This window comes from Scyliorhinus torazame, chromosome 12, assembly GCF_047496885.1.
Source record: "Scyliorhinus torazame isolate Kashiwa2021f chromosome 12, sScyTor2.1, whole genome shotgun sequence".
Lineage (NCBI taxonomy): Eukaryota > Metazoa > Chordata > Chondrichthyes > Carcharhiniformes > Scyliorhinidae > Scyliorhinus > Scyliorhinus torazame.
Window position 1 is genome coordinate 38,271,183 of NC_092718.1, and position 27,599 is coordinate 38,298,781.

The 27,599-nt window shown below is 48.1% G+C and overlaps 1 protein-coding gene across 3 annotated transcripts in view; it reads left to right on the forward strand.

Moving 5' to 3' along the window:
- myo1ea (myosin IEa) overlaps nt 1–27,388 on the forward strand; it is a 207,996-nt gene extending 180,608 nt beyond the window's left edge. For 2 of the 3 annotated variants that reach the window (XM_072470699.1, XM_072470702.1), the window contains 8 exons: nt 1,592–1,737; nt 2,176–2,322; nt 5,302–5,459; nt 10,200–10,295; nt 18,206–18,413; nt 20,065–20,100; nt 23,548–23,717; nt 26,375–27,388. In XM_072470699.1, the coding sequence (XP_072326800.1) occupies nt 1,592–1,737; nt 2,176–2,322; nt 5,302–5,459; nt 10,200–10,295; nt 18,206–18,413; nt 20,065–20,100; nt 23,548–23,717; nt 26,375–26,451 (1,038 nt within the window). In that variant the 3' untranslated portion in view covers nt 26,452–27,388. The remainder of the gene's footprint in view (nt 1–1,591; nt 1,738–2,175; nt 2,323–5,301; nt 5,460–10,199; nt 10,296–18,205; nt 18,414–20,064; nt 20,101–23,547; nt 23,718–26,374) is intronic. The other variant, XM_072470700.1, reaches the window with a different exon arrangement.
- The last annotated feature ends 211 nt before the right edge of the window (nt 27,389–27,599 follow it).

The window sequence follows — 27,599 nt, forward strand, 5'->3', positions numbered from 1 at the left end:
CTGGCACCTTGCCCAAGTGGGTATTATTCACATGTAAGCTGTAAAAGGTGGGTGTCATTAGGCTGTTCCTCCCAAGTGCGCATCAGAGTTCAACTTAAATCCCATCTCTGCCTGCTGACCAAGAGTGCACTTCGAACAGATGTGTTGATCGGGGGCACGAAGCCTGGTTAACATTCCCTTGTTAAGCCAGGTTTGCTGAGACCAATTGTGGCACAGACTGGGCATTGAACCAGCGATCATCATGGGTCATTGTAAATAATCCATCAGAACATCTGCACCTCCCAGTTTTTTTTAAAATACCTAATTTGTGGACTGCCACTTTATCAATTATAGTCACTCAATAATCCGGTGTACTGACCGGCCTTTTACAGTTTTGCGCTGCACGAACGTTGCAAAATAAACCCTGAAAGATTCATGAAGAAAGAATTAAGATTCCCACTGATCTAGCCAGAGTTTATCCTCATTATCTGCTGCATTTGCTGATATCAGTTGGGATTGGTCTAGGCCCATGAGAATGGCCTCAACAACTGTGTGGGTTTATTGGGGGAAGGGGAGGAAATCAGACGGGGTCTCCCTCCTGATCGCCCCCCAGTGACTGCTCATCTCCAAGTACAAAGCAGAGAAAAAGTATTGGAGACCTGTGCTACCATGTCTCTGCCATTAGATGGCACTTATTCTACGAGTCCAGGATATCTTTTATTTTTAACATGAATAAAAGTGAAACATGAATAAGTGAGGACAGGGGGTAGGTGGGAGTTACGTTACATCGGCTTGAGCAAAACGGTAAGTATCTAATTTACCTTCTACTGTGTCACCATATAAACTAGGTTTATTCTTTTCCACGGAGAAAGCGGGTACAGCACAAGATGTGTGCGCCAAGCTTGCGATGCGCAAGAATTGCGTGGTCGACTGGAGACAAATTTCTGATCGACCGATGACCGCAATCGACATTTTGGGCACCTTTGCGCTAATTTATCAGTTGGTGATTCCACAATGGGGGGCCTTATGTTCAAAGAGCTTTTTTGGAAAGTTGGTCTGTATTTTTTAAAATATAAATTTAGAGTATCCAATTATATATATTTTTTCCAATTAAGGGGCAATTTAGCATGGCCAATCCACCTAACCTGCACATCTTTGGGTTGTGGGGGTAAAACCCACGCAGACACGCACGGGGAGAATGTGCAAACTCCACGTGGACAGTGACCCAGGGCCTGGATTCGGTCCCAGGGCCGGGATTCAAACCCGGGTCCTCAGCGCCGTAGTCCCAGTGCTATCCACTGCGCCACATGCCGCCCTTGTCTGTATTTTTAATACATGTGATGATGTCCTCCTGTAGGCTTCTTCAGTTAAACAAAAGAACTTCATTTTCAAGGCTGCTTGCTTCACCAGCTACAGCTTCCAGCTAGTTCACCATTCTGGGAAAGCTCCTCCCCCGGAGAGATTCCCGCTCTAGGTCTTGATTGGCTGGTCAGACCATGCGACCCTTACTCAGTAAGATTGCTCTTAAAGGGTCACTTGCTGCAGGAATATTGTATTCCATTTATCTAGTTTCCCCATTACATATTCTTCCATTGTTGTGTTCTATTTTCAGAACGCGAAGCGGGACCTTGTGCTCACCCCGAAGTTTGTGTACCTCATTGGACGTGAAAAAGTAAAGGACGGTCCTATGAAAGGACAGGTGAAAGAAGTACTGAAGAGAAAGATTGAGCTGGAGCGGATTCTAACCGTTTCACTGAGGTAAACTCGCGTCATTGAGCAAGCAGCAGAAACCACTGTCTCTCAGAGTTCACTGCTGTGTATGCACCAACTTTCACAATGTGTTGCCTGACAGTCTTACATCGACCCTTGCCAGGACATATTAGGATCACAGACATAAGACTTGTGTTACATTCTGTGGTTGCAGCTTAGCTCCGTTGGTTGAAGGTTGTGTATTCATATCCTCCACTGCAGCTCTAAGGTGAGCTCTGCATTGTTGGAGGTGCTTCTATTGAGTAGGAGATGAGGGAGGAAAGCGGTCAACCTGTTTGGGTTCCATACTCGAAGGAGACTGCTTCTGCTCATTGACAACTTTTTTTGCCTTCAATTAATGCTATTGAAAATGGGATTGAGCTGGTCATATTGACTGTCCGCTATTTCATTGCGATAATAACAGTCCAACTTATTTTCATTATGCAGCACACTGCAAGATGACTTCTTCATCCTACATGAGCAGGAGTACGACAGTCTGCTGGAGTCTGTCTTTAAAACTGAATTCATCAGCCTTTTATCGAAGCGTTATGAAGAGAGAATGCAAAGGAAGCTACCTCTGCGGTTCAGTAACACGTGAGTACCGCACACACACATCACACACACACATAGATGCACACACACACACAGACACACACACATGGACACACACAAATCACACACACACATAGATGCACACACATACACACACACCACACACATCACACACACACATAGATGCACACACAGACACACACACCACACACATGGACACACACACATCACACACATAGATGCACACACAGACACACACACCACACACATAGACACATGCGCACACACACACACCACACACATAGACACACACACACACACACACACTGGCACATACACACACACACCGACAGACACACACACAGACACGCACACACAGGCACAGACACACAGGCACAGACACACAGGCACACACACTCATAGACACACACACACATAGACATAAACACACACACAGACACATAGACACACACACAGACACACACACATATAGACACACACAAACATAGACACACACACACACATAGACACACACAGACACACACACAGACACACACACAGACACACACACTCACATCGACACACACACGCCACACACATCACACACACACCACACCACATACCACACAAACAACATACACACCACACACACATATCACACACACATACACACACACCACACCACACACATAGACACACAGACACACACGCACAGACACACACACATATCACACACACTCATCCCTCTCTCACACACACTTATCCCTCTCTCACACACACTAATCCCTCTCACACACTTCATCCCCCTCTCATGCACACTCATCCCTCACTCACACACATACCACTCTCACACACACTCATCCCCTTTGTGGTGATATGCATCACTGTATATACACAAGGGGTTAATGTAAATACACTACAACTAAGTAACCACTAGAGGGAGCACCAGAGATGTCATGACATGCAGACATACAGCCAATGGGTCATTACAACAGGACACAACCAATGGGTAATCAGGACACCCAGAGGTGGCATTACCACAAGGGGGCACTTCACAACCCATATAAAAGGACAGGGCACACATGCTCTGCCTCTTTCCACAGACAGACATCTAGAGAGTACATCAGGGTTGATCAACAGCATCACACCCAGCACGTGGCTTAGAGCAGGCTGGTAAAGATAGATTGAGTTACTACAGCTAGATTAGCAGAGAGTTGAACTCATTTAAAAACTGTGTTAATAGTTCAATAAACAAGTTGAACTCATTTCATAGTCTGGAGCTTCCTTTGTCAAAGCATACATCAAGGAAGCAGCTTATGCTACATGAAGCAGCATAACACAACACCCCTCTCTCGCACACACTCATCCCTCTCTCACACACACTCATCCCTCTCTCACACACACTCATCCCTCTCTCATACACACTCATCCCTCCCTCACACACACTCATCTCCCTCTCTCACACACTCTCATCCCTCTCTCACACACACTTATCCCTCTCTGACAAACACACTCGTGCGTCTCACACACACATCCCTCTCTCACACACTCATCCCTCTCTCACATAGTCATCTCCCTCTCACACACACTCGCACTGGATTATACAATAGTCCAGTGTGTGGCAAAAGAATTGCTTTGTTCTGGAAGTCTGGTTTGTTTGACCATTTTTCCATTTCATTGTTCAGAGTGTGAGTCTTTGTACCACTTCCCCTACTGAGCCAAAGATTTGTGAGTTCAAGCCCCACTCCAGTTTCTTGAGCACAGAATCCAGGCTAGCACTCAGGTGCAGTGCTGAGAGAGTGCCACACTGTCAGAGGTGCCTTCCTTGGAGGAAACAAAAAACTGAGGGGCCATCTGCCCTCACAGATGGGCATAAAAGAGTAGGGGAATGCCCCCTGGTTTCCTGGCCAGCTGGGACAATGTCCACTTCCTCAATGTCTTTTGTAAAAATAAATTTAGAGCACCCAATTCATTTTTTTCCGATTAAGGGGCAATTTAGCGCAGCCAATCCACCTACCCTGCACATTACTTTGGGTTGTGGGAGTGAAAATCACGCAAACACGGGGAAAATGTGCAAACTCCACACGGACAGTGACCCGGGGCCGGGTTCGAACCCGGATCCTCGGCGCCGTGAGGCAGCAATGCTAACCACTGGGCAGCACCTGTTGCCTCACGGCGCCAAGGTCCCAGGTTCCATCCCGGCTCTGGGTCACTGTCCGTGTGGAGTTTGCACACTCTCCCCGTGTTTGAGTGGGTTTCGCCCCCACAACCCCAAAAGATGTGCAGGCTCGGTGGATTGGCCACGCTAAATTGCCCCTTAATTGGAAAAAATGAATTGGGTACTCTAAATTTAAATAAAAAAACAAAAACAATGCTAGCCAGCGTGTCGCACTCCTGAATGTCTGAATAATCGGTGGATCTTGGGACTGTCCATCTAACCCTGAACAGATACCCCTCCGTTTGCTCATCTGGTTCGCTCCATTTTCTGACATTCTTCAAAAAATTGAAATCTCCCAATTGTAGTAATGTGCTGTCCGATTCTGCGGCTCGGGAGGCTGACATTTTACCCATCATTTCACCAGCTCTATAAGAACAATCCATCCCCCTGCTCTATCCCTGCTCTACCCCAGGCTTGGAGGGTCAAAGGGCCTGTACTGTTCTTTGTTCTTTAATTTACACTTCAAGTAATTGTCCAATTCCTTTCTCAAAAGCTCCTGTTGACCGTTATCCATCTCACCATCAAACACTGCAATCCAAATCCTAACTGTTCATAAGAAGGGTACCTTTGCCAGGATGTTATCCCTCGATCAGAGTGTAAAACCAGTTGATCTGATTATTTCTATCGCTGTCCGTGGGCGCTTTCTGCGTGGAAACTGGCTGCAACGTTACATCAGCGACCGCACTCCAGAAAGTATATAATAGGCTGTAAAGCACCTTGGGGATATCCCGAAGCCATGGGAGGTGCTACATAAATGCAGGCATGTCCTTGTCATTTAACATTTGTTTCCTCCTGTTACTCAGGCTCGAAATGAAAGTAAGGAAGGACAACTGGGGTCCTTGGAGTGCTGGGAGCTCTCGACAAGTGCAGTTCATCCAAGGCGCTGGGCCAGTTGCCCTGCTCAGGCCCAGCAGCAAAACCTTGCAGGTCAGCATTGGCCCCGGGTTACCAAAGAACTCACGTAAGTGACACATTCCCTCTATTTACGCTCTGGGTGAGCACCCAGTCGCTCCATTCATGAGTACCGGTGCGCACACAATGGCCTCCTTCCGCGCCCTAACAATTCTGTGCTTCCTGCTGTTGGCAAATGCTGCCGCCCAAGAACTTTACGCACAAAGTGCTGATATCTAGTTTTGGTCAAAGTCCCAATTGTCATTCTCCATGAATCTTAACATTGTGAGGTAATCCCAGGAACAATGTAAGAATTTATCATTTTACCCCCTTTGCCAGTGTCAGTTTGCGTCACAGGACAAATCCCTTCATTTTCATCTCTGGTTTGTGGTGACTTTGCTCAGTATGACTGTCTGAGTGAATGGGACGGGGACGCAGCCTGAGAATAAAAGACATAGGAACGGGAAGCGGCCATTCAGCCCATCAAACCTGCTCCCCCATGCAAAATCATCATGGCTGAACTTGGGCTTCAACCTGGCTCCCCATGTCCCTGGATTCCCCAGAGACCGCACATCTGTCTGTCTCAGCCTTAACTGTATCCAATCCACAACCCTCTAGGGGTAGGGAATTCCAACGATTCACAGTCCTTTGAGAGAAGTAAATTCCCCGCATCTCAGTCCTAAGTGGTCGACCCCTAATCCTGAGACGGTGTCCCTGTGCTAACGTTTTGTTGAATTATTGTTTTTCCTCAAATCATCTAAGTTGACTAAGTGATGGTACTCGGCCTCCACACCTGAAACAGTTCAATGGAGTAACCAATATTAGCAGCTGTGCTCAGGGGATCGATTCCTCTTTGTTTATCAGACCAGGCAAAGAATTGTATTATGAATGAAACAATGTCACAGTTCTGTATATGTAACTGCAAATAATATCGAATTAATGTAAAGAACTTGCTCAATGTTTGAGTTACGTCAAAATAATAGGTTCTGCCAGCAAAGATGCTAAATCGCTGGCTTTGAAAGCACACCAAGGCAGGCCAGCAGCACGGTTCGATTCCCGTAACAGCCTCCCCGAACAGGCGCCGGAATGTGGCGACTAGGGGCTTTTCACAGTAACTTCATTTGAAGCCTACTTGTGACAATAAGCGATTTTCATTTCATTTCATAGATTGTGTGCGTGTGACTGACACTGTCATTTGTGTGTGACAGACAGTGTCGCGTGTGTGTGTGTGACACTGTCATTTGTGTGTGTGCATATGTGTGTGGCACTGTCATTTGTGTGTGAGACACTGTCATTTGTGTATGCGTCTGTATGAGCGGGACTGGTACGGCACCCTGGGCTAGTGCACGGTCAATTCCAGCCCCACTTGACCCGGAGTCGCAACACACTGGAATTAACCAATAATTCTTGGAAAAATATTTGAAGCCTTTGGCCCTTAGCTGCCCAATAAGTACAGTTACCAGGTTTGTAAATTTAAACAGAATGGGCTGGATTCTCCGTCTCCCAGACCAGGTGCTGATGCCAGTGTGGGAGCAGTGGGGTTTTACGCCAGGAAAAATGGGCGCAACAGCTGCATCGATTCCAGGACCATTGAGGGGCTTGCAGCCGTGCTGGATGAAGCTCCCGGCTCCCACGGCAAAAACGGCTGGAGAATGGCCGGGTCCATGGCCGCGCATGCGCACGGCGGCGGCCTGTGGCGGCCGCCCGCGGACCCGACCTGCCAAATAATGACCCCCAGTAACCCCCCTCGCCACCCATGGACCAACCCCCACCCAATCTCCCCAGCCCGTGCCGAAGCCCCCCCAAACAGCGGCACGGCTCCCCCCTGACTGTGGCGCCACTGGACACTGTCCACAGCCGGCACACGGCGTCCACGAAATTAATAGCACAAGTGTTCCGCGTCGTCGGAAACTTGGCCCATTGGGGGCAGAGCATCATGGGAGGGCCTTAGGTGACATCCTGAGGCCGTCCTGACGACGTGCAGCGTGCTCGAAGAAGGGGGGGAACATCACAAAAACGGTGCCGCCCCTAATTGCGCCGCAAACGGGGATTCTCCGAGTGCGAATTCGGTGACAGAGATCAGAGAATCCCGCCCAATTAAAAGAATTATTATGAAATATGCAGCAAATGTAACTGGTTAACTATTATCTACTTGCTAATCCCCCACATTAACTTCCCCCACCCTCCATACACACACACACACAAACAGACACACACAAACAGACACATACAAACAGACACACACAAACATGCGCACGCACGCACACACATACACACACACCTACACACACAAACATACATACACACACACCTACACACACAAACATACATACACACACACGGACACATACACACACATGGACACATACACACACACGGACACATACACACACGCAAACACACACACACACATACATACACACACACATACATACACACACACATACATACACACACACATACATACACACACACACAAACAGACACACACAAACATGCACACACACACAAACATGCGCACGCACACACACCTACACACACACATACACACCCACAAACATATGCACACACACAAGCATGCGCACACATACACACACACATACATACACACATACTCACACACATACATACCCACACACACATACATACACACGCACATACACACACACACGAACACATACACACACACACAAACATACACACACACGCATGCACATATACACAAACATGCACACACACACAAACAGGCACACACTCACATACAGACACACACACGCACACAGAGGGGAGAAGAGGAGTGTAAAAATAATAATGAAAGGGAGAAAAGTCTTTGAACACAATCACCACCTGTTTCCGGGCAGAATACAGTCTTTTTGCCAATTTATTTGTCACCAGTGAATCAATCGGACCAAGTCCGTCCTCATCTCTCTGGTGCCGAAAGTCTGGGTCTTGCTACCCAAAGCTAACAGCACCATATACTATGTTGCAACTTCTTTAATTCGTCTCATGTAAAGATACATGTCCATTAAGTATTCATGGATCAAAATTATAACAGCAAAAATAAAGAAAGGAGAAATAAGGGAATCATCAGGATGGATCTTTACAGTGACACTGTCATGTGTGTGTCACACTGTCATTTGTGTATGTGTGAGACACTTGTATGTATGATCGCATGTGTGTGTGTGATCCCACATGTGTGTGATTATTTGTGTGAGATCACGTCTGTGTGACACGTGCGTGTATGTCATGGTGTTTGTGTGTGTGTGTGAGACATAGTGTATGTGTGTGTGACACGGTGTGTGTGTGACACGGTGTGTGTGACACGGTGTGTGTGTGTGTGACATGGTGCGTGTGACATGATTAGTGTATGTGGGTGTGACAGTGTGTGTGTGTCATGGTGTGTGTGTCATTGGGTGTATGCGTGTGTGACACAAGGTATTTGTGTGTGTCGTGTGTGTGTGTGTGACATGGGGTGTGTGTGTCACGGGGTGTATGTGTGTGTGACACAAGGTATTTGTGTGTGTCATGGTGTGTGTGTGACATGGGGTGTGTGTGAAATGGGATGTGTGTGACACTGGGTGTGTGTGACACTGGGTGTGTGTGTATGACATGGGGGGGGTGTACATAGGATGTGTGTGTGACACTGTGTGTGTGTGACACTGTGTGTGTGTGTGACACTGTGTGTGTGTGTGGCACTGTGTGTGTATGACATGGGTGTGTGTGACATAGGATGTGTGCGTGACACTGTGTGTGACACTGTGTGTGTGTGTGATACTGTGTGTGTGTGACACTGTGTGTATGACATGGGGGGGGTGTGTGACATAGGATGTGTGCGTGACACTGTGTGTGTGACACTGTGTGTGTGTATGACTTGGGCGGTGTGTATGAGACACGGGGTGTGTGTGTATGACTTATGTGCGTGTGCAAGTAGTTCTCAGCTAACTTTGTACAGGCCAAGTATCAGTTGTGAAGCCTGGCACCACTGGATTGAACACCTCCCAGTAACACTCTTGGAGGGATTGGGTTGCTCATTTTAATGTTGTGTATGATTATGCATTTTCTACTAAATATACATGCAATGAAAATAGTTTTTTCAGCAGTCCCGCCATATTCCTAAGAAGCGCGTAAGTCTACATTTATGACCTGCTGATGAATCTTCATTCGGACTCTTTTGCCCAAATGTTGACCACACATAAATATGGTGAGGAGTTTTGGTCTTCTTACCTGAGAAAGGACGTACTGGCGCTGGAGGGTGTGCAGAGGAGATTCACTAGGTTAATCCCAGAGCTGAAGGGGTTGGATTACGAGGAGAGGTTGAGTAGATTGGGACTGTACTCAGAATTTAGAAGGATGCAGGGGGGATCTTATAGAAACATATAAAATTATGAAGGGAATAGATAGGATAGATGTGGGCAGGTTATTTCCACTGGCGGGTGAAAGCAGAACTAGGGGGCATAGCCTCAAAATAAGGAGAAGTAGATTTAGGATTGAGTTTAGGAGGAACTTCTTCACCCAAAGTGTTGTGAATCTATGGAATTCCTTGCCCAGTGAAGCAGTTGAGGCTCCTTCATTCAATGTTTTTAAGATAAAGATAGATAGTTTTTTGAAGAATAAAGGGATTAAGGGTGATGGTGTTCGGGCCGGAAAGTGGAGCTGAGTCCACAAAAGATCAGCCATGATCTCATTGAATGGCGGAGCAGGCTCGAGGGGGCCAGATGGCCTACTCCTGCTCCTAGTTCATATTGTTCTTATATATCTGATGAATATTTGTTTCATGAATGTCTATTATTTTGTACCATTTTTATTCTAGGGCCCACAAAGAGGGACTTGACACAAATGAGACAACAAACCACTAGGCCGCAAACTGCAGCATTCCCAATGCGAGCTGCTCCCCCTCCTCCAGCAGGTAAATCGCTTGGGGTTTAAGGTTTAGTAATAGATACTAATTAATTACTATTAAAATTTGCTTTAAGATTACAATTCTCACATCTGGCCCTCAGATTGAGGAGACAGGCAAAGGAAAGGGGTTGCCAAGCCTCCAGGATTGGCTTGAGTTTCCAGAAATTGAAGGTCAAGCTCCAGGACAATGTCAGAAGAAATCCCGGGGTAAAATCTGGAAGCATTTAAAAAAACTTTTTTTTTTTTAAATTGGGGGTGAGGAGGAAAGAAATCTGCCTGACCGAATCAACCCCCATTGGGGGTTGACAAGTTTGTCTAACCATTGACGTAAGAAGGCACATCCGGGTGAGGATTGATGTTTCAAGACAGCCAACAGCGGGCGAGTGGTGGTTGGGGTGATTGGTGGCAGGAGACCATGTGATGGAACCTCCAGGGATACATGCAACTCGATCTGGCAACCCAAAGAGGGCCAGTTCCTTCCAAGGGGCTAATACAAAGACTGAACTCTGCCTGACCTGGTCGTTAGCCAGTCAACAGTGGTTCACAAGAGCAGGACTGGGCCTTGTCGTTGGTCAATAGCCTGGCAAGATTTATTGCCTAGTCTGCATAGGCAAGGACGATTGGAGGCCCACGGAAATGTTCATTAAAAAGGGTGGCACAGTGGTTAGCACTGCTGCCTCACAGCGCCGAGGACCCGGGTTCAATCCCGTCCCCGGATCACTGTCCGTGTGGAGTTTTCACATTCTCCCTGTGTCTGTGTGGGTCTCCCCCCACAACCCAAAGTAATGTGCAGGGTAGATGGATTGGCCACGCTATATTGCCCCTTCATTGGAAACAAGGAATTGGGTACTCTAAATTTATCTAAAAAAAGGAAATGTTCATGAAAATAATTTAATGCCTTCAGCAGGGAAATGGGAACGTTTAGTCGGGGGAGGTGAAATGTCAAATAAATTCCAGGCGATTTATAAACTGGGGTTACTTTTATATGAATTAATCACGGCGTGTTTGGATTACAATTATTAAAAGTCTAACACAACTTTTTTTTTTAAACTCGAGGTTTCCACACAACAGGTGAATGTGCTGCACACAGAGGAGAATCCAATACTTAACAAACATAGCAAAGTCTAAGGAAATGTTGACAACTCCACTCACTCCAAACTAAAGCTGGGAATGAGATTCTGATTCTCAAGGCTAATGCTCCCCACCCTAGGCCAAGTATGTCCCTGCTACCACCCTGACTCAGATCAGCTCACTCCAGGGCAGACCAGGAATAGAGTCTGGAGCCTTCCAGCTGCTCGCTGGGTAGACCAGGAGTGGGACAGGTGATAACTCTGTGAGCTTGATTGAAAGCCCCCGTAAAGGACCCACGCAGACACGGGGAGAATGTGCGAACTCCACACAGACAGTGACCCGGGCCGGAATCGAACCTGGGTCCTCGCCGCCTTGTGGCAGCAGTGCTAACCACTGTGTCCACTGTGCCGCCCCTGAAAGCCTACTTAAAGTTAGTGTTGGGGAGGAAGTGCCCTGGTCATTCAGTGTAACACAAAAAGAAGCTATGAAGAAAGGCTGCTTAGGCCGGGATGGTTTTCCTTGAAGCGGCGAAGACTGAGGGGGGGGAACCTGATTCCGGTGTACAGAATTGAGGGATGATGATAGGTAGGCTAGGAAGGGAATTTTCCCCTTACTGCAGGGCTCAATAACCAGGGGGCATAGATTTACGGTAAGGGTAGGAGATTAGGGGATTTGAGGAAAAACCTTTCAACCAGAGGGGGGTGGGATTGTGGAACTCGCTGCCTGAAAGAGCGGTGGAGGCGGAAACTGTCACAAGATTTAAGAAGAATTTGGATGAGCACTTGACCACCATTGTATACAAGGCAACGGATCAAGTACTGGAAAATGGGATTAGAATAGATAGGTGCTTAATAGCTGGTGCAGACACGATGGGCTAAAGTGCCTCTTTCTGTGCTGTAAAACTCTATGGCGGGATTCTCCGGTCGCATTTGCCCGGCATCCAGGGAATCCCGCCCCAGGTCAATGGATTTTTCAATTGTCGGCTTCCCGCCCCTGGCGTTCTTGCGGCGGGCAGGGTGGAAGAATCCAGCCCTATGTTTCTAAACTTAATACACAAAGTAGGTGAAGCCGTTCTTCCAATATTTTATAGTGCCAAAAAGGATAGTAAGTCGAATTGGAGGGAGCAATGGACAGATGCAGTGGCCAAGGGCCATATACAATTGCACTACCTTGGAAATTTAAAATCCTTTTGAGTAGCTCCTGATGCACGATCAATGACCACTAAAACGAGGTTGAAGTCCAATTGGAGGCTTTAATAAGCTAGATGTTTCCCCCAGCAGCTCAGGTACAGAATGAGGGCTGCTGGGGCGGCACGGGTTCTTATACCCCGCCTGTCAGGGCGGAGCTATTATACACTCTAGCCAATAGCAAGCATATAGGTTCTACCAATGGTACTTCAGCCTCTCAGGTGCCGTAATACCTATAATACCACATTCACCCCCTGTTAAAAAAAAAGTCCGGTGGGGGTGGTGGCCAGCAACTACAAAACATAACAACATGGTATAATTAGTTATGGAGGTACCGTAATACCCCCGTACAGTGTTTAGTAACTATTTACAAGTCTGGTAGCTATGTACATTCGGTGTTTAATATTTACAGATTACGGTTAAAATGAAGCAATCAGTCGATCGGGGGCCGTGGTCGTCCTCTGTAATCATTGGAGCCTCGGTGGTGACTCCGGTGGAGGCTCGGGCGTCTGTGACTCCGGGAGCGTGGCTTCGATCTCCATGGCAGCTTCGTCACCCCTAGACGGCGCTGGTGGGGAAAACGGCTGACCTGGGGAGGGAGCGCCTGTGGGGGGCGTTAGTGGGTGGGGTGGCCTAGGCAGGGGCGGCGGAAGAACCGGTCCTCCTGTAAGGTGCTGCGGTGGAGGGGAGGGTGGGACTGGTGGCTGGAATGTGCGTGGAGTTCCGGCGGGCGCCAGGTCCCGTAGGGAGACCGTATCTTGTCGGCCATCGGGGTACGCCACGTAGGCGTACTGGGGGTTAGCGTGGAGCAGATGGACCCTCTCGACCAACGGGTCCGACTTGTGCGCCGGCACATGTTTTTGGAGCAAGATGGGTCCGGGTGCTGCCAGCCAGGTCGGGAGCGAGGTCCCGGAGGAGGACTTCCTAGGGAAGACAAGGAGACGTTTGTGAGGTGTCTGATTGGTGGTTGTACAAAGTAGTGACCGGATGGAGTGGAGGGCATCCGGGAGGACCGTAGGGCCAGTAGGACGGTCTTCCAGACCGTTCCGTTCTCCCTCTCTACCTGTCCGTTACCCCGGGGGTTGTAACTGGTCGTCCTGCTTGAGGTGATGCCCTTGCTGAGCAGGAATTGATGCAGTTCGTCGCTCATAAAGGAGGACCCCTTGTCGCTGTGTATGTAAGCAGGGAATCCAAACAGTGCAAAGATGCTATGGAGATCCTTGATGACGGTGGAGGCGATTATGTCGGGGCAGGGGATGGCGAATGGGAACCAGGAGTACTCGTTCAGGAAGTACGTGTTGCAGTCGGTGGAGGGGAGGGGGCCTTTGAAGTCCATGCTGAGGCGTTCAAAGGAACGGGAAGCCTTTATCAGGTGCGCTCTCTCTGGCCGGTAGAAGTGCGGTTTACACTCTGCGCAGATTTGGCAGTCCCTGACGGCTTCTTGACCTCCTCAATGGAGTAGGGCAGGTTGCGGGTCTTGATGAAATGGAAAAGGCGAGTGACCCCCGGGTGGCAGAGGTCCTCGTGGAGGGCTCGGAGGCGGTCCACTTGTGCAGTGGCACATGTGCCGCGGGACAGGGCGTCAGGAGGCTCATTTAGCTTCCCGGAACGATACAAGATCTCGTAGTTGGGGTGGAGAGTTCAATCCTCCACCGCAAGATCTTGTCGTTTTTTATCTTGCCCCGCTGTGCATTATCGAACATGAAAGCCACCGACCGTTGGTCCGTGAGGAGAGTGAATCTCCTGCCGGCCAGGTAATGCCTCCAATGTCGCACAGCTTCTACTATGGCCTGGGCCTCCTTTTCGACTGAGGAGTGACGGATTTCGGAAGCATGGACGGTACGGGAGAAGAAGGCCACGGGTCTGCCCGCTTGGTTGAGGGTTGCTGTCAGAGCTACGTCGGACGCATCGCTCTCGACCTGGAAGGGGAGGGACTCGTCGATGGCGTGCATCGTGGCCTTTGCAATGTCTGCTTTGATGCGGCTGAAGGCCTGGCGGGCCTCTATCGACAGGGGAAAAACTGTGGATTGGATCAGGGGACGGGCCTTGTCTGCATAGTTGGGGACCCACTGAGCGTAGTAGCTAAAAAAACCCTAGGCAGCGTTTTAGGGCCTTAGAGCAGTGAGGGAGGGGGAACTCCATAAGGGGGCGCATGCGTTCAGAGTCGGGGCCTATCACTCCATTCCGCACTACGTAGCCGAGGATGGCTAGACGGTCGGTGCTAAACACGCATTTATCCTTATTGTATGTTAGGTTAAGGATTTTAGCGGTCTGGAGAAATTTTCGGAGGTTGGTGTCGTGGTCCTGCTGGTCGTGGCCGCAGATGGTGACATTATCGAGATACGGGAATGTTGCACGTAAACCGTACCGGTCAACCATTCGGTCCATCTCGCGCTGGAAGACCGAGACCCCGTTAGTGACACCAAAGGGAACCCTTAAGAAGTGATGGAGCCGCCCGTCTGCCTCAAAGGCAGTGTATTTGCGGTCACTAGTGCAGGTGGGGAGCTGGTGGTAGGCGAACTTGAGATCCACCGTGGAGAAGACCGTATAATGCGCGACCCTGTTTACCAGGTCGGATATGCGGGGGAGAGGGTACGCGTCCAGCTGCGTAAACCTGTTGATGGTCTGACTGTAGTCGATGACCATCCTATGCTTCTCCCCGGTCTTTACCACCACTACTTGAGCTCTCCAGGGGCTGTTACTGGCTTCAATGACCCCTTCCCTCAGTAGCCTTTGGACCTCTGACCTAATAAAGATCTGGTCCTGGGCACTGTAGCGTCTGCTCCTGGTGGCGACGGGTTTGCAATCCAGGGTGAGGTTCGCAAACAGGGAAGGCGGGTCGACCTTAAGGGTCGCGAGGCCGCAGACAGTAAGGGGGGGTATAGGGCCGCCGAATTGGAAGGTCAGACTTTGAAGGTTACACTGGAAGCCTATACCCAGGAGTGTAGCCGCGCAGAGGTGGGGAAGGACGTAGAGACGGAAATTTTTGAACTCCCTTCCCTGGACTGTGAGGTTTGCTACACAAAACCCCTTTATCTCCATTGAATGGGAACCGGTGGCCAGTGAGATTTTTTGATTAACAGGGTGGATGAGGAGGGAACAGCATCTTACCGTGTCGGGGTGTATAAAGCTCTCCGTGCTCCCAGAGTCAATTAAGCAGGACGTCTCGTGCCCGTTGATGAAAACGGTCGTCGTAGCGGTTGAGAGTGTTCGAGGTCGAGATTGATCCAGAGTCACTGAGGCCAATCGCAGTAGTTGGGAATTCTGTTCAGGCAGTGTGTGGTCGGCCGAGCTGGGGTCCTGGGGGTTCATCCAAGATGGCGTCTCCCATTGGTCGCACATGGCCGGGGGTGCACAAAATGGCGGCGCCCATCCCTCAAGCGTGGCATCCGTGGAACAAGATGGCCCTGGGATATGGGGATGGCGGCGACCGCTGGCCGCACGGGGCCCGTTTGTGGTTGCGGTCCGCATTCGCCGCTGGAGACCGCGGCCACTGCTCGGGCCTGACATACCCCAACGAAATGGCCCTTTTTGCCGCATCCCTTGCAGGTGGATGCGCGGGCCGGGCAGCGCTGGCGGGAGTGCTTGGCCTGCCCGCAAAAGTAGCAGCGGGGCCCCTCGGGTTGCCAGGCCGCCTTGCAGCGCAGGCCTGCGGGGCAACGGGAGAAGTCTCTGGGTCGGCCGCTGCGGGGTTCCACGCTGCCCAGGGGGCTGTCGGGAACGTAGGCGCGAGCGTTCCTGGAGGCCACGTCCAGGGAGCCTGCAAGGGCCCGTGCCTCCCTTAGACCCAGGGTGTCTTTTTCTAACAGGCGCTGGCGGATTTGTGATGAAAGCATACCTACCACGAAAGCGTCCCGGACTAAGAGTTCCGTGTGTTCGCTCGCCGAAACTTGCGGGCAGCCGCAGCTTCTGCCCAGCACCAGGAGTGGGTGGTAGAATTCCTCCAATGATTCCCCAGGGGTTTGCCGTCTTGTTGCAAGCAGATGCCGGGCATAGACCTGGTTTACCGGGCGAATATAGTGTCCTTTTAGCAGCTCGATTGCTGCATCGAAGTCTTCCGCTTCCTTGATGAGGGTGTAGATCTCCGGGCTCACCCTTGAGTGCAGGACATGCAGTTTCTGCTCTCCCGTGGGTGTGTTTTCTGCCGTCTCGAGATACCCTTTAAAACACGCCAGCCAGTGCTTAAAGATCGCCGCTGAGTTCGCCGCATGGGGGCTATGTTGCAGACACTCCGGCTTGATTCGGAGCTCCATCCTTTCTTCTTAAAACCTAGCTTATTAAATTGATGCACGATCAATGACCACTAAAGCGAGGTTGTAGTCCAACTGAAGGCTTTAATAAGCTAGATGTTTCCCCCAGCAGCTCAGGTACAGAATGAGGGCTGCTGGGACGGCAGGGGTTCTTATACCCCGCCTATGAGGGCGGAGCTATTATGCACTCTAGCCAATAGCAAGCATATAGGTCGCACAGCCTCTCAGGTACCATAATACCTATAATACCACAGCTCCTACAATCATGAAACTTTTCTATACGTTTTGCATGTCTCGCTTGGTACTGCTGTCTTCGGAAAACAGACTCTGGTTACTAGGGATGGTTGAACCAGGGAGGAAGGGTATTTGATGAGCAGATCTTGAGGGATATGCCCTCAGGATGGGATTCACTGACGACTTATCTTGATGCATTTGAATCATTTTTAATACATATTTTAATTAAAGTTACATCTCTGTGGTAGAGTAATTTTATTTATTTTATTGTTGCCATTCATTTATATGTAATGTTTAACAGGTGAGTAATGAATTACCATATGGACAATAAAGAGAACGGTGGTATGGTGGTAATATCTCACCTGTTACCCAGAGACCCAGGTTAATGGGTTCAAATCCCAAACGGCAGCTGGGGGAACTTAAATTCAATTGATAAATGTGGAATATAAATCTAGCCTCAGTGATGGTGACCATGACAACTATCATCAATTGTTGTAAAAATCCACCTGCCTCACCAACGCCCTTTAGGGAAGGAAATCTGCCGCCCTTAGCTAGTCTGGTCTACACGTGACTCCAGACCCACAGCAATGTGATTAACTCTTAACGGCCCGGCCCCTCTGCAATGGCCTAGCCAGCCACTCAGTTCAAGGGCAATTAGGTTGCCAGTGATGCCCATATCCCAAAGTGAATTGATTATTATATGGCCAACGTAATTCTCGTGGTTCTTGGAATGTTTGACATTACTATATGGTCCTATAATATACGATCAATACTATTCTTGGGCTGGTTTAGCACAAGGCTAAAGAGCTGGCTTGTAAAGCAGACCAAGGCAGGCCAGCAGCACAGTTCAATTCCCGTACCAGCCTCCCGAACAGGTGCCGGAATGTGGCGACTAGGGGCTTTTCACAGTAACTTCATTTGAAGCCTACTCGTGACAATAAACGATTTTCATTTCATTTATATGGTACTATATTATACGGTCAATACTATTCAATATATAGTCTTATACTATACTGTATACAGTCAGTACTATTCTATATATGGTTCTCTACTATATACAGTCAATGCTATTTTATATATGGTCCTACACTGTACTATATACAGTCAATACAGTACAAATTATTTTTTCCTTCGAATAACTAAAATGGATTCCTCTCTCGATTTAATGTTCAAAGGTTCCCACCAGAACGGAGTCATAAAGGGTCTCCATAACACGTCTCAATGGCCACCTTTAAACTCTCGGTCCAATCAGAGAATACCCTACCAGGGCACCATGACAGATCGCCCGTCACTGCCAAGGCCAGGCTCCAACGTCAAAGACAAGCACGCCCGCATTCAACATAACCTGGATTTCTTGAAAGTGCCCGAGCAGGGTGCTGCAGGGTAAGAGGAGCTCCGGGATTCTGGCTGCTTTGGGCCTCTGTTGCGTTGTTGTATCTCTCAGGGCAGTCCGTGGCCTCTGAGGAATCGCAACTCCAATCCTTGGATGTGTGACAGGAATTCCCCTCAGACAAAAGACTTTGAGGTCTCCAAATGCTTTGTGATTTCTGGATGCCAGAACTGTTCTCATCTTTGAGGGATAATCTAACAACTGTGGCTGAGTTTGCTAATGGCGCCTTTAGCCAGGAGAAGTATATTAGTGAACTTGTCCTGTACACTGAGGTGTACCTTGCCTGGAAATCTCTACCCTGAGGTACAGATTGTTGCACTTGGGCACACGGGAGTTGAGATCCTGTTCAACTTGGCAGTATGAAATGGTATTTTGTTTGTTTTATTTATTTTAAAAAGTATTAAAGAGTAGAGATCCTGAATGCAGACATCCTAAAATTCTCTTGTAAAAGTAATCACCCAAACATCAATAAGCTGTTTCTCCCTGGAAGCCACCATGACCAGGCCTATTTCTGACCTCACTCAACACCCACAAATGTACATTCCAGCAAAGGTCACAAGAATGGGTATCAGGAGTGGAAATCGAGGCTAATTTACTTTTACCATCCCTATTCTGTGGACTCTTAAACACAATTTTACAAATATCGCCACAGCTACATTACTACAGACCGGGGATCTGAAGGCAACAATTGGAATTTACAAATAGGTTTGCCAGCAGTGCAGTTTTGGCAGTGGAACAGCAATCAAACGGTTAAGTTTTGTGGCGCAGGGAACCGCTTGCGCCCACCGGGTGTGAAACATCTTATGTACGTTTAGCTGGACCCTTTGGGAGAGTGACACGTTTCAGGGGAGCTCAGTGTGCTGGACACACAGTGGAAAAGGTGTGCCCTCTGCTGGCCAGTCATGAAGCTGCAGCATTAGGCGGAGGAGTTTGAGAAGCTGAAAGGGAGTGGGAGTAAACTCCAGGCGTTCATATTGTAGGAACCATTCTGGTTTGAATGAACTCACCCGGTAACTGTGATGCGCAATTCTTCAACAAAAATGAAACTTTGCCTCAGCTAATTTGTTGTCCTAACCTATAGAATTCATAGGTGGCAGAGTGGTTAGCACTGCTGCCTCACAATGCCAGAGACCTGGATTCAATTCCAGCCTTGGGAGACTGTGCGGAGACTGCACCTTCTCCCCGTGACTGCGTGGGTTTACTCCGGGTGCGTGGGTTTACTCCCTCAGTCCAAAGATGTGCAGGTCAGGTGGATTGGGCATGCTAAAATTGCCCCTTAGTGTCCAAAAGGGTGTTCTTTCAGAGGGTCGATGCAGACTCAATGGGCCGAATAGCCTCCTTCTGCAATGTAGGGATTCCACAAACTTACATTATTCTATTGAGTAGCCATCTAATAAGTGAAGAAGCTGGAGTCAGCATTTCTTCAACATAGGCTTAATTACAAGAACCAGTGTAATGTTTCCATTCCACAACCTTTCTTTCCCCTCGCGCTGATTTTTATATCTGTGCCCTAACCTTCCCCCGGTTACTATCAGCGGCTCTTAATCAGAAGCAGGCCATGTATTCAGTTGTCACAGCATTTGCAACAGTAATGTTTATAGCAGGTGTATATAAATTATTGTTAAAATCTCTTCCTTTTTATAGCAAACGTTCTGGAATGACACGACCAAATGGAGGAAAGTGAGTCAAGAATTATGCTGTTGGGTGGTGGTTTCCGATGCTGTTGTTGCTGCATTTAGTACAACTGGTTTATTTCAAATTAGCCCTTAGAAGCATGGAGTAGGTTTGATGGCTTATCGCTAGTTTTAGTACTAATTGTGATTATAGGTGCCTATTTTAACCTCGTTGTCAATCATGGCTGTGGTGGTGGGAGAATTTTTTTTACTACTAATGAGACTTCACTATGTACTGGCTTAATTGAAAACAATCACCATCAATATCACCACTTTATGTTGCCTCTGTGTCGATAGATTGAGCTGGTTCACAGATCTGATAGTTAAATTGTACTACACCCGTTTCCCATTCGATATTGTGATTGCAAAGTCCTTTGTTTAAAAAAAACCATAAAATATTAAATATTATAAAGGTACAGGGTAGATGCTTGCAATGTTTATCCATCAGTCTGCAAAGCACCAGCCCAAAGTATTTCCAAATCAAAAACCCAAAACTGAAATCAAGTGTTAAAACTTATATTAACACGGCAATGAAGTGAAAATCCCCTAGTCACCACATTCCGGCGCCTGTTCGGATACACTGAGGAAGAATTCAGAATGTCCAATTCACATTCGGGACTTGTAGGAGGAAACCAGAGAGTCCGGAGGAAACCTACGCAGACGCAGGGAGAACGTGCAGACTCCGCACAGTCAGTGACCCAAGCCGGAAATCGAATCCGGGTTCCTGGTGCTGTGAAGCAACAGTGCTAACCGCTGTGCTATCATGCTAACTTTGACAAAGTAGAGGGAGAGAAACTGACTCCGTTGTCAGGAGAGTTGATAACCGGTGACAGATTTAAGGCAACCAAAAAAAGACATAGCATCTGGTTGTTACGATCAGGAATGCAGTGCCTGAGAGAAGGGAGGAAGGAGATTCAAGTGTTAATTTCAAAGGAGAATTGGATATCCACAGGAAAAGGAAATTAATTACAGGGACATGAAAGGAGGTTGGGTCTAATTGAATGGCTCTTTCAAAGGATTGGCAATTATGATGTGCAAGTTTGAGATCTGTGCCGTATGATTCCATGAAAGTTGTATTCACGTGCGGGCTTCCCTGGGACTTGGGGGATTGGTGGGTAGGGACAACGAATGGGCTGGATTTTCCCGTTTCCCCAGCCGCGACTTTCTCGGCGGTGCGCCATTTGCTGGCAGCGGAATTCTATACTCCCGTCGCCTGTCAACGGGATTTCCCATTGTAGCCACCCCACGCAACCTGGAACCCGCGGTGGGGGAGGGGGCATGCACTGCTGACGGGAACAGAGATCCCCAACGGCCGCAGAGTTCCAGTCAATATTCCTTCTGGGTTATTGGAGGGACGGAATGCTATCTCCTGAAAGGATTTTGTCCCATCAAGAGGTTGCTCTGCCTTTGGCTGATCATGTCAGTTATGAGAACTTGTGTGTAGGTGGCTGAAAATGTGTAGATTAACTAAACTACAGAAGCTGATAGCAATTTGCAGGAACAAACTGGGCCAAATAGTCAATAGAACCACTGGGCGTGATTCAGAGATTGTGTTGCGCCCAGCGAGGATCCGGGCACAATGGGTGAATCAGGTCAGAGCCCCGTTAGAGCTCCACACTGGGCTAATTGCGACTCACCCAACTCACTCCGCCCGGCGAGGTCCAGATCTGCATATTTAAATGAGCCATTAAGCTCATTAAAATACCCAGCGCCTGGTCAACGGCCGCACTGCGAGACCTCGCGAGGGCACCGTTTAGCATTGGTTTCCACACATGTGGACCAGGTGTGATGGCATCTCGGGGGGGGGGGGTGTGGGGGGGTCTCGCAGGACATTAAAGACCCCCGTGTGTCGAGGCGCTGTCCGGCCAAGTTGGCACTGCTGGTGTTGGGCCAGTGGGGGAGGGCTTTCCCCTAAGAACGGGAATGTGGGTGGGGGGGGGGGGGGGGGGGGGGGAGTTTGAGGGCCCCAGGAAAGCTTGGGGGAATGTAAGGGCGGGAACCTGCAATACCTGGGGGGAGGCGGCTGAAAGGGGAGTTCTAGAGATCAGAGCAGCCTTCCAAAATGGCGCCCTGATCTGCGAGGAGCCAGTCCTGCTGCCGGGATCAGCTCGCCATCACAGGACAGCTGCCTAAGTGTGGCTTCGGCGAGGAGAATAGCGGGGTGATCCTCGACACTGCAGCCACCGAGAAACAGCCTGCCAAACGTGCCCAAAAGCGCCGTCTGCTGAATCGGACCCGCCGTTGCTTCATTCGCTTTGTTACTCGGTTAACTTTCAAGATCATGAAGGGGATTAACAGGGCAGCACGGTGGCTCAGTAGTTAGCACTGCTGCCCAATGACGGCGAGGACCTGGGTTCTATCCCGACCCCGGGTCACTCTCCGTGTGGAGTTTGCACATTCTCCTCGTGTATGTGCGGGTCTCACCCCCACAACCCAAAGATGTGCCGGGTAGGTGGATTGGCCGCACTAAACTGCCCCTTAATTTTCTAAAAATGATGGGGATCAACCAAGACTGATCCAAACAAATCATAGTGAAGGGTTCCAATACCAGGGCTAATGAAACCAAAGTCATTGGGGAGATTTCAAATAAAGGCGTAATAGACTTGAAGAGCACTTTGTGAAGAAAGGGCTTGAATTGAGGGCGGGATTGCCCCCCCCCCCCGGCCTGTTTTCCAGTTCCAGAGGCGGCATGTCATCGACCACCGCTGGGTTATTTTGGTCCCACCGATGTCTATGCCGATGTGCACGGTGTGCCCATCTTGCCACCGGGGAACCCGCCGCAGGGGCGGCCACCCTGGGCTGGACTGGTAGACTCCGCCAGCGGGAAGAGCCAGAAAATCCCTCCCGAAGAATGTAAACAATCTCTTTGCTCGTTTCTGGAGAAGGGATTCAGGACGTAGAGAGATGATGGGGTCAAGATCAATCAAGAGGATATGAGCATATTTGGCTTTCAAAGGCCATTCCCTACTAATATTTCTTCTGTTCAAAGTGTTTGAAATCTTGGGAAATTGTTACCTGCTGTGTGTACATTGATGTTGATTGTCTTCCACGGGACTGTCCAAGCTGCCTGCCATGACCAGACGTAACCCGTGAGTTCCGCAGCCCCGCTCTATTTGTGATTCACTGACTGGTTCATCCTGATTTGAAAATTGTGTATCCGGGAGGTCTCAAACAAGGCTGTCTTTAACTCTGCCTCTGGTCAGCAGCTTGATTATATCTGCATATGGACGATCAAGGTTGTTCCGACCTTAGATGTGGGCCCTCAAGCCCCAGGCCGTGAACCTTGGTGATGCCCAATGTGAAGGGGTTTGGACACCCCTGATGGACGGTTTTTCATTCTCTGATCTTTCCAAGAGCTGAAATGTTCAAAGTGCGAAATGAGTGCAATGTGAACCAGCCGTGGAGGTTCAATGTCGAGACCAGCATGTTTCAGTAATTCTCTCTCTTCCTTTAGTGCACACAGACATATGACGAGTCGCCCAACCCCTGCTGGAGGACGTCCTAAACCACAACCCAAACCCAAGCCTCAGGTGCCACAGTGCAAAGCTCTGTACGCGTATGATGCTCAGGACACAGATGAACTTAGCTTTAATGCTGATGATGTTATAGAAATAGTGAAGGAAGGTAAAGTGTTTTTAAAAAAAATACAATTAATGCTCTTTTTCTCTTTGCATGTTCCATGGAATTAAATGTAACTGGAAAATTTAAATCCCACAATCATACGCCAGTTAAGTGGCTTGTTTTATTTACATTGCAGTTCCCTACTAAAGACATGTTACGCCAGATTTTGCGATTTAAAAAAATGGTGGGGCATTGAAAGGAATGTGGCCGGGATTCTCCGTTCTTAGCTCCTTTTGATGTGGTCAGCAGCTGTCAATCAAAGCAAGAGAGTTTATAAACATTTCAGTTAACATCAAAGCAAGGTACTTGAGATGCATTCAAGTGTGAATGGAAAGATAAAGAATCCACCAAGCACCTGTCTCTGGAGCAGTAAAACTGTCAATCACTGGCAAATGCAATGTATTGCTGTGCAAAATTAAATGGAAGATTTGGATTTCAAAGGCTCTCAAGGGATTTGAAGCCCTTTGAAGTACACTAGATTTTGGAGGAGGCCTCCGACACTTGTAGCAGCTGCTGCTTTACGCACTTTTTTCTGATGTGCACATGTAGGGGAGGGTAAGTGAAAATGCAGTGACTTTTCACTCTCTGCCCGGGCTACTTTTCAGCTTTCAGGCAGGGGTGACTGATGGAGGGGTCTCTGATGAGGGGTTCAAATTGTGGAGGGGGGGGGAGCTCAGGGGGGGTCACCCTCCTGTGTGCATGTTGCGGGAAGGTGACCCGTTATTCCTGTGGTGGGGTGAGCATTCCCCGCTTATCAGCTGGTAGGAGGGGGCTGCGGATTTGCATTGTGGGGGGAAGTTCTGATGGACTCTGGGGGGCACCTCAGTTATGCATTGACCCACCTCGAGGACCACCGCATCAGGGCCACGCTTACGCAAACTTACACCAAAGCCCACCCCGTGGATTTCCCGCTATTGGGGTCAGAGCGTACGAGGGGAAGGGGGTATGAAGCAGGATTCCAACCCATTAATCAGATGTAATTATGTGCAAATCGTGGATTTGCATAGTGCCGCCGGCACAGGGTGGGTAATTCGCTGAGACTAGCAGTGGGCCAGCAAAGCATTGCAACTGGTCAGGCCCACACCGCCACCCTATCCCCGCAACCTCAACTAACCTTTTTCGGACACTAGGGGCAATTTAGCTTAGTCAATCCATGTTTGGACTGTGGGAGGAAACCGGAGCACGACACGGGGAGAATGTGCAGACTCCGCACAGACAGTGACTCAAGCCGGGAATCGAACCTGGGACCCTGGAGCTGCGGAGCAACTGTGCTAACCACTGTGCTACTGTGCTGTCCAAATGTAGCGTTTCGTTCCTGCAAACGAAAATCAGTGCTCAAGATTTTTTAAGAAGTTCGAAGAATCTTTCTGTTTCTTGGCCCTGAAACTGACACCAGATTAGAGAGGAGCAGAACTCTAAATCCCCCCAAAAAGTGTGGGCATATATCAGGCAAGCGTCACAACTTCAGCACCAACTGCAAAACCCAGGCCTCTGCAACGCTGCCATTATCTAGATCCGAGAAGAATTAGCTTCAAACTGTGGTTTGATGTCATTGGTGCTGCAGTGCGATTGAGATTGGTGTTAATTTTTAATAACATGTTGGTGTAATGATACGCAAACAAGTGCTGCAGTGGCTTACATGGAACTACTACAAGCACTGCACAATTTCCACCTCGTTTGGCATGTAGGCATAAGCACTGTTAGGTGATAATTATTTTCCCTGTCACCTTTCTCATTGCAAGCATTTTTGTGTGTCTCGGCTTTTCAATGACTGCCAAGACCATTACTGCTTTGAATCTTCTTTTCCTGTTCTCCCCCAAGCTCCAGATGCACCGTCCAACCTGTTCTTTCTACTCGCTTCACCCTCATCAGTGTCGAGATGGGGACTTCCCACACCGTCTGCTCCTCCTGTTTGTTATTTTGGCAAATGTCAAAATTTTATTGCCATCCCCTTCAGGCTTTTAAATTCCAGGCTCAACTTCAACCACTCATTCCTTTTTTGAAGTATCGTGTCTTCTCTCACTCTTGCCAGCACCTTGTCCGCCCTTGGCACTTTTCACAGCAGAGCAGGCAATGCCTCCGGTGTCCAGGCCAACATTTATCCCTCAGTTACGAACACAAGAACAGGTTAACTTGATTATTCAACTTGCCGCTGCTTATGAGAACTTAATTCGCATAAATTGGCTGCTACAATTTTCCACAAAATTGACTGCAACGGTAATTTGGTGATTTTGAAGTGCTACATAACATTCCGGAAAAAGCTAGACATTCAGATCCTTGCTTTATTTCAATCAGCTGCTCCTGGCAATAATCTATCTTGCCGGATGCAATGTTGGCCCAGAGAGAGAGCGTATGCTTCAAAGAGCTTGGCTTTATTTAAGAGTCTCCAATTTAGAAGTAGATAAGTGGCACTAAATTGCAGTACAACCTCATGCAAAAGATTCATGAGTTATTCCACATTGGGGCCAGGCGAGTCTCCCCCTGAGTCACTGAGTTTCTCTAATCTACACAATCACACCTTTTCTAGACAACATTTTCATTGATTGCATACATTTTAATTTAATTAAGGTTTGCAACTTTTCATTAGGATGTCAATCGACCGGGGAAGGTTGCATCAAAATTCCCGCTGCTCTGTCTAAATTCCCTCTTTCTTGTTGTAGATCCCTCAGGCTGGTGGACGGGTCGACTGCGAGGCAAGCAAGGATTGTTCCCCAACAACTATGTTGCCAAAATATAAACCCGTTCCAATGAAGATCTGGTCAAACGAATTGAAGTACCTGAGATACTTTGAAGACTGAAAGGCATGTTTGCAAATGTATAATTCCACAAAATATATGTAGTCTGGAGCTACACAATAGCTGTGCTAGTACTGAAGGAACTGTAATTTATTGTATTTATCTCCTTCTGAATAAAAAGTGTGTAACTGCTAGTTCAGCGAGAATGTTTAACTTGGACCATAAAATACCTGCATATGGGTTTAATTATTCTTGCTTGAAGTGCCTTTTGTCAATTAATGCTTAGTAGACTTTTATATAATATTTCTTAGCGATCTGCTCTTTCTTCAGGAATAATAGTGATGAAAGGTAAAACTTCCCTTTTGAAGTGCATCCAAATTGGGAAAAAACACTGAACTTTGCTGCTGAGTCACTCATTTGATGCACGTGACACTCAAGATAATGGAGTGTTCTGTTTTTTTTTACAAAAGATAATTTAAACTATCGAACTTTCTACCAATCACCAGGTGGGGTATTGTAGAACTTATCGGTGGGCAGTGTGAAGGTTCAAAGGAGAAAGCACTGTTCTCAGTACTGTATAAATGTAACATTTGCATTTTTAAAGTGCCTTTTAATTAAATGCATAAATGTGGCTGGTCCATATAAGTGCTGTATCTGATGTAAAGTTGAGGTAAATAAGAGAAAGTGTTCTGGTCTTTTCTTTTACTGTACATTATGAAACTCTGAATAATCCTGCAAAGTAATGTCTAACAACTGTATATTGATGTACTCTACCACACTCACGCTGCAAGTTTTCGATTATTCAACTAGAATGTAGATCAATTAACTTACACCTGCATTTGGCCAACGTGGTAAATTTTATAAATTTATATATGGGCAAAACTTTAAAGTGTATTAGGATTCTTGGATTGACAGAATAAATACATTCAATAAACTGTATCTGGAACTAGTGTGTTTAATTTTTCATCAAATTATAATCGTAGATCGCCCGCACTGGAGGTTGGATGTGGGACTTTCGGCGGATGAAGGGGTGTGCGAGCGGCTGAGGACATGTATTCAGAGCTACCTGCAGGTCAATGACACGGGGGAAATTTCAGCAGCGGTGGTGTGGGAAGCACTGAAGGCGGTGGTCAGGGGGGAGCTGATCTCG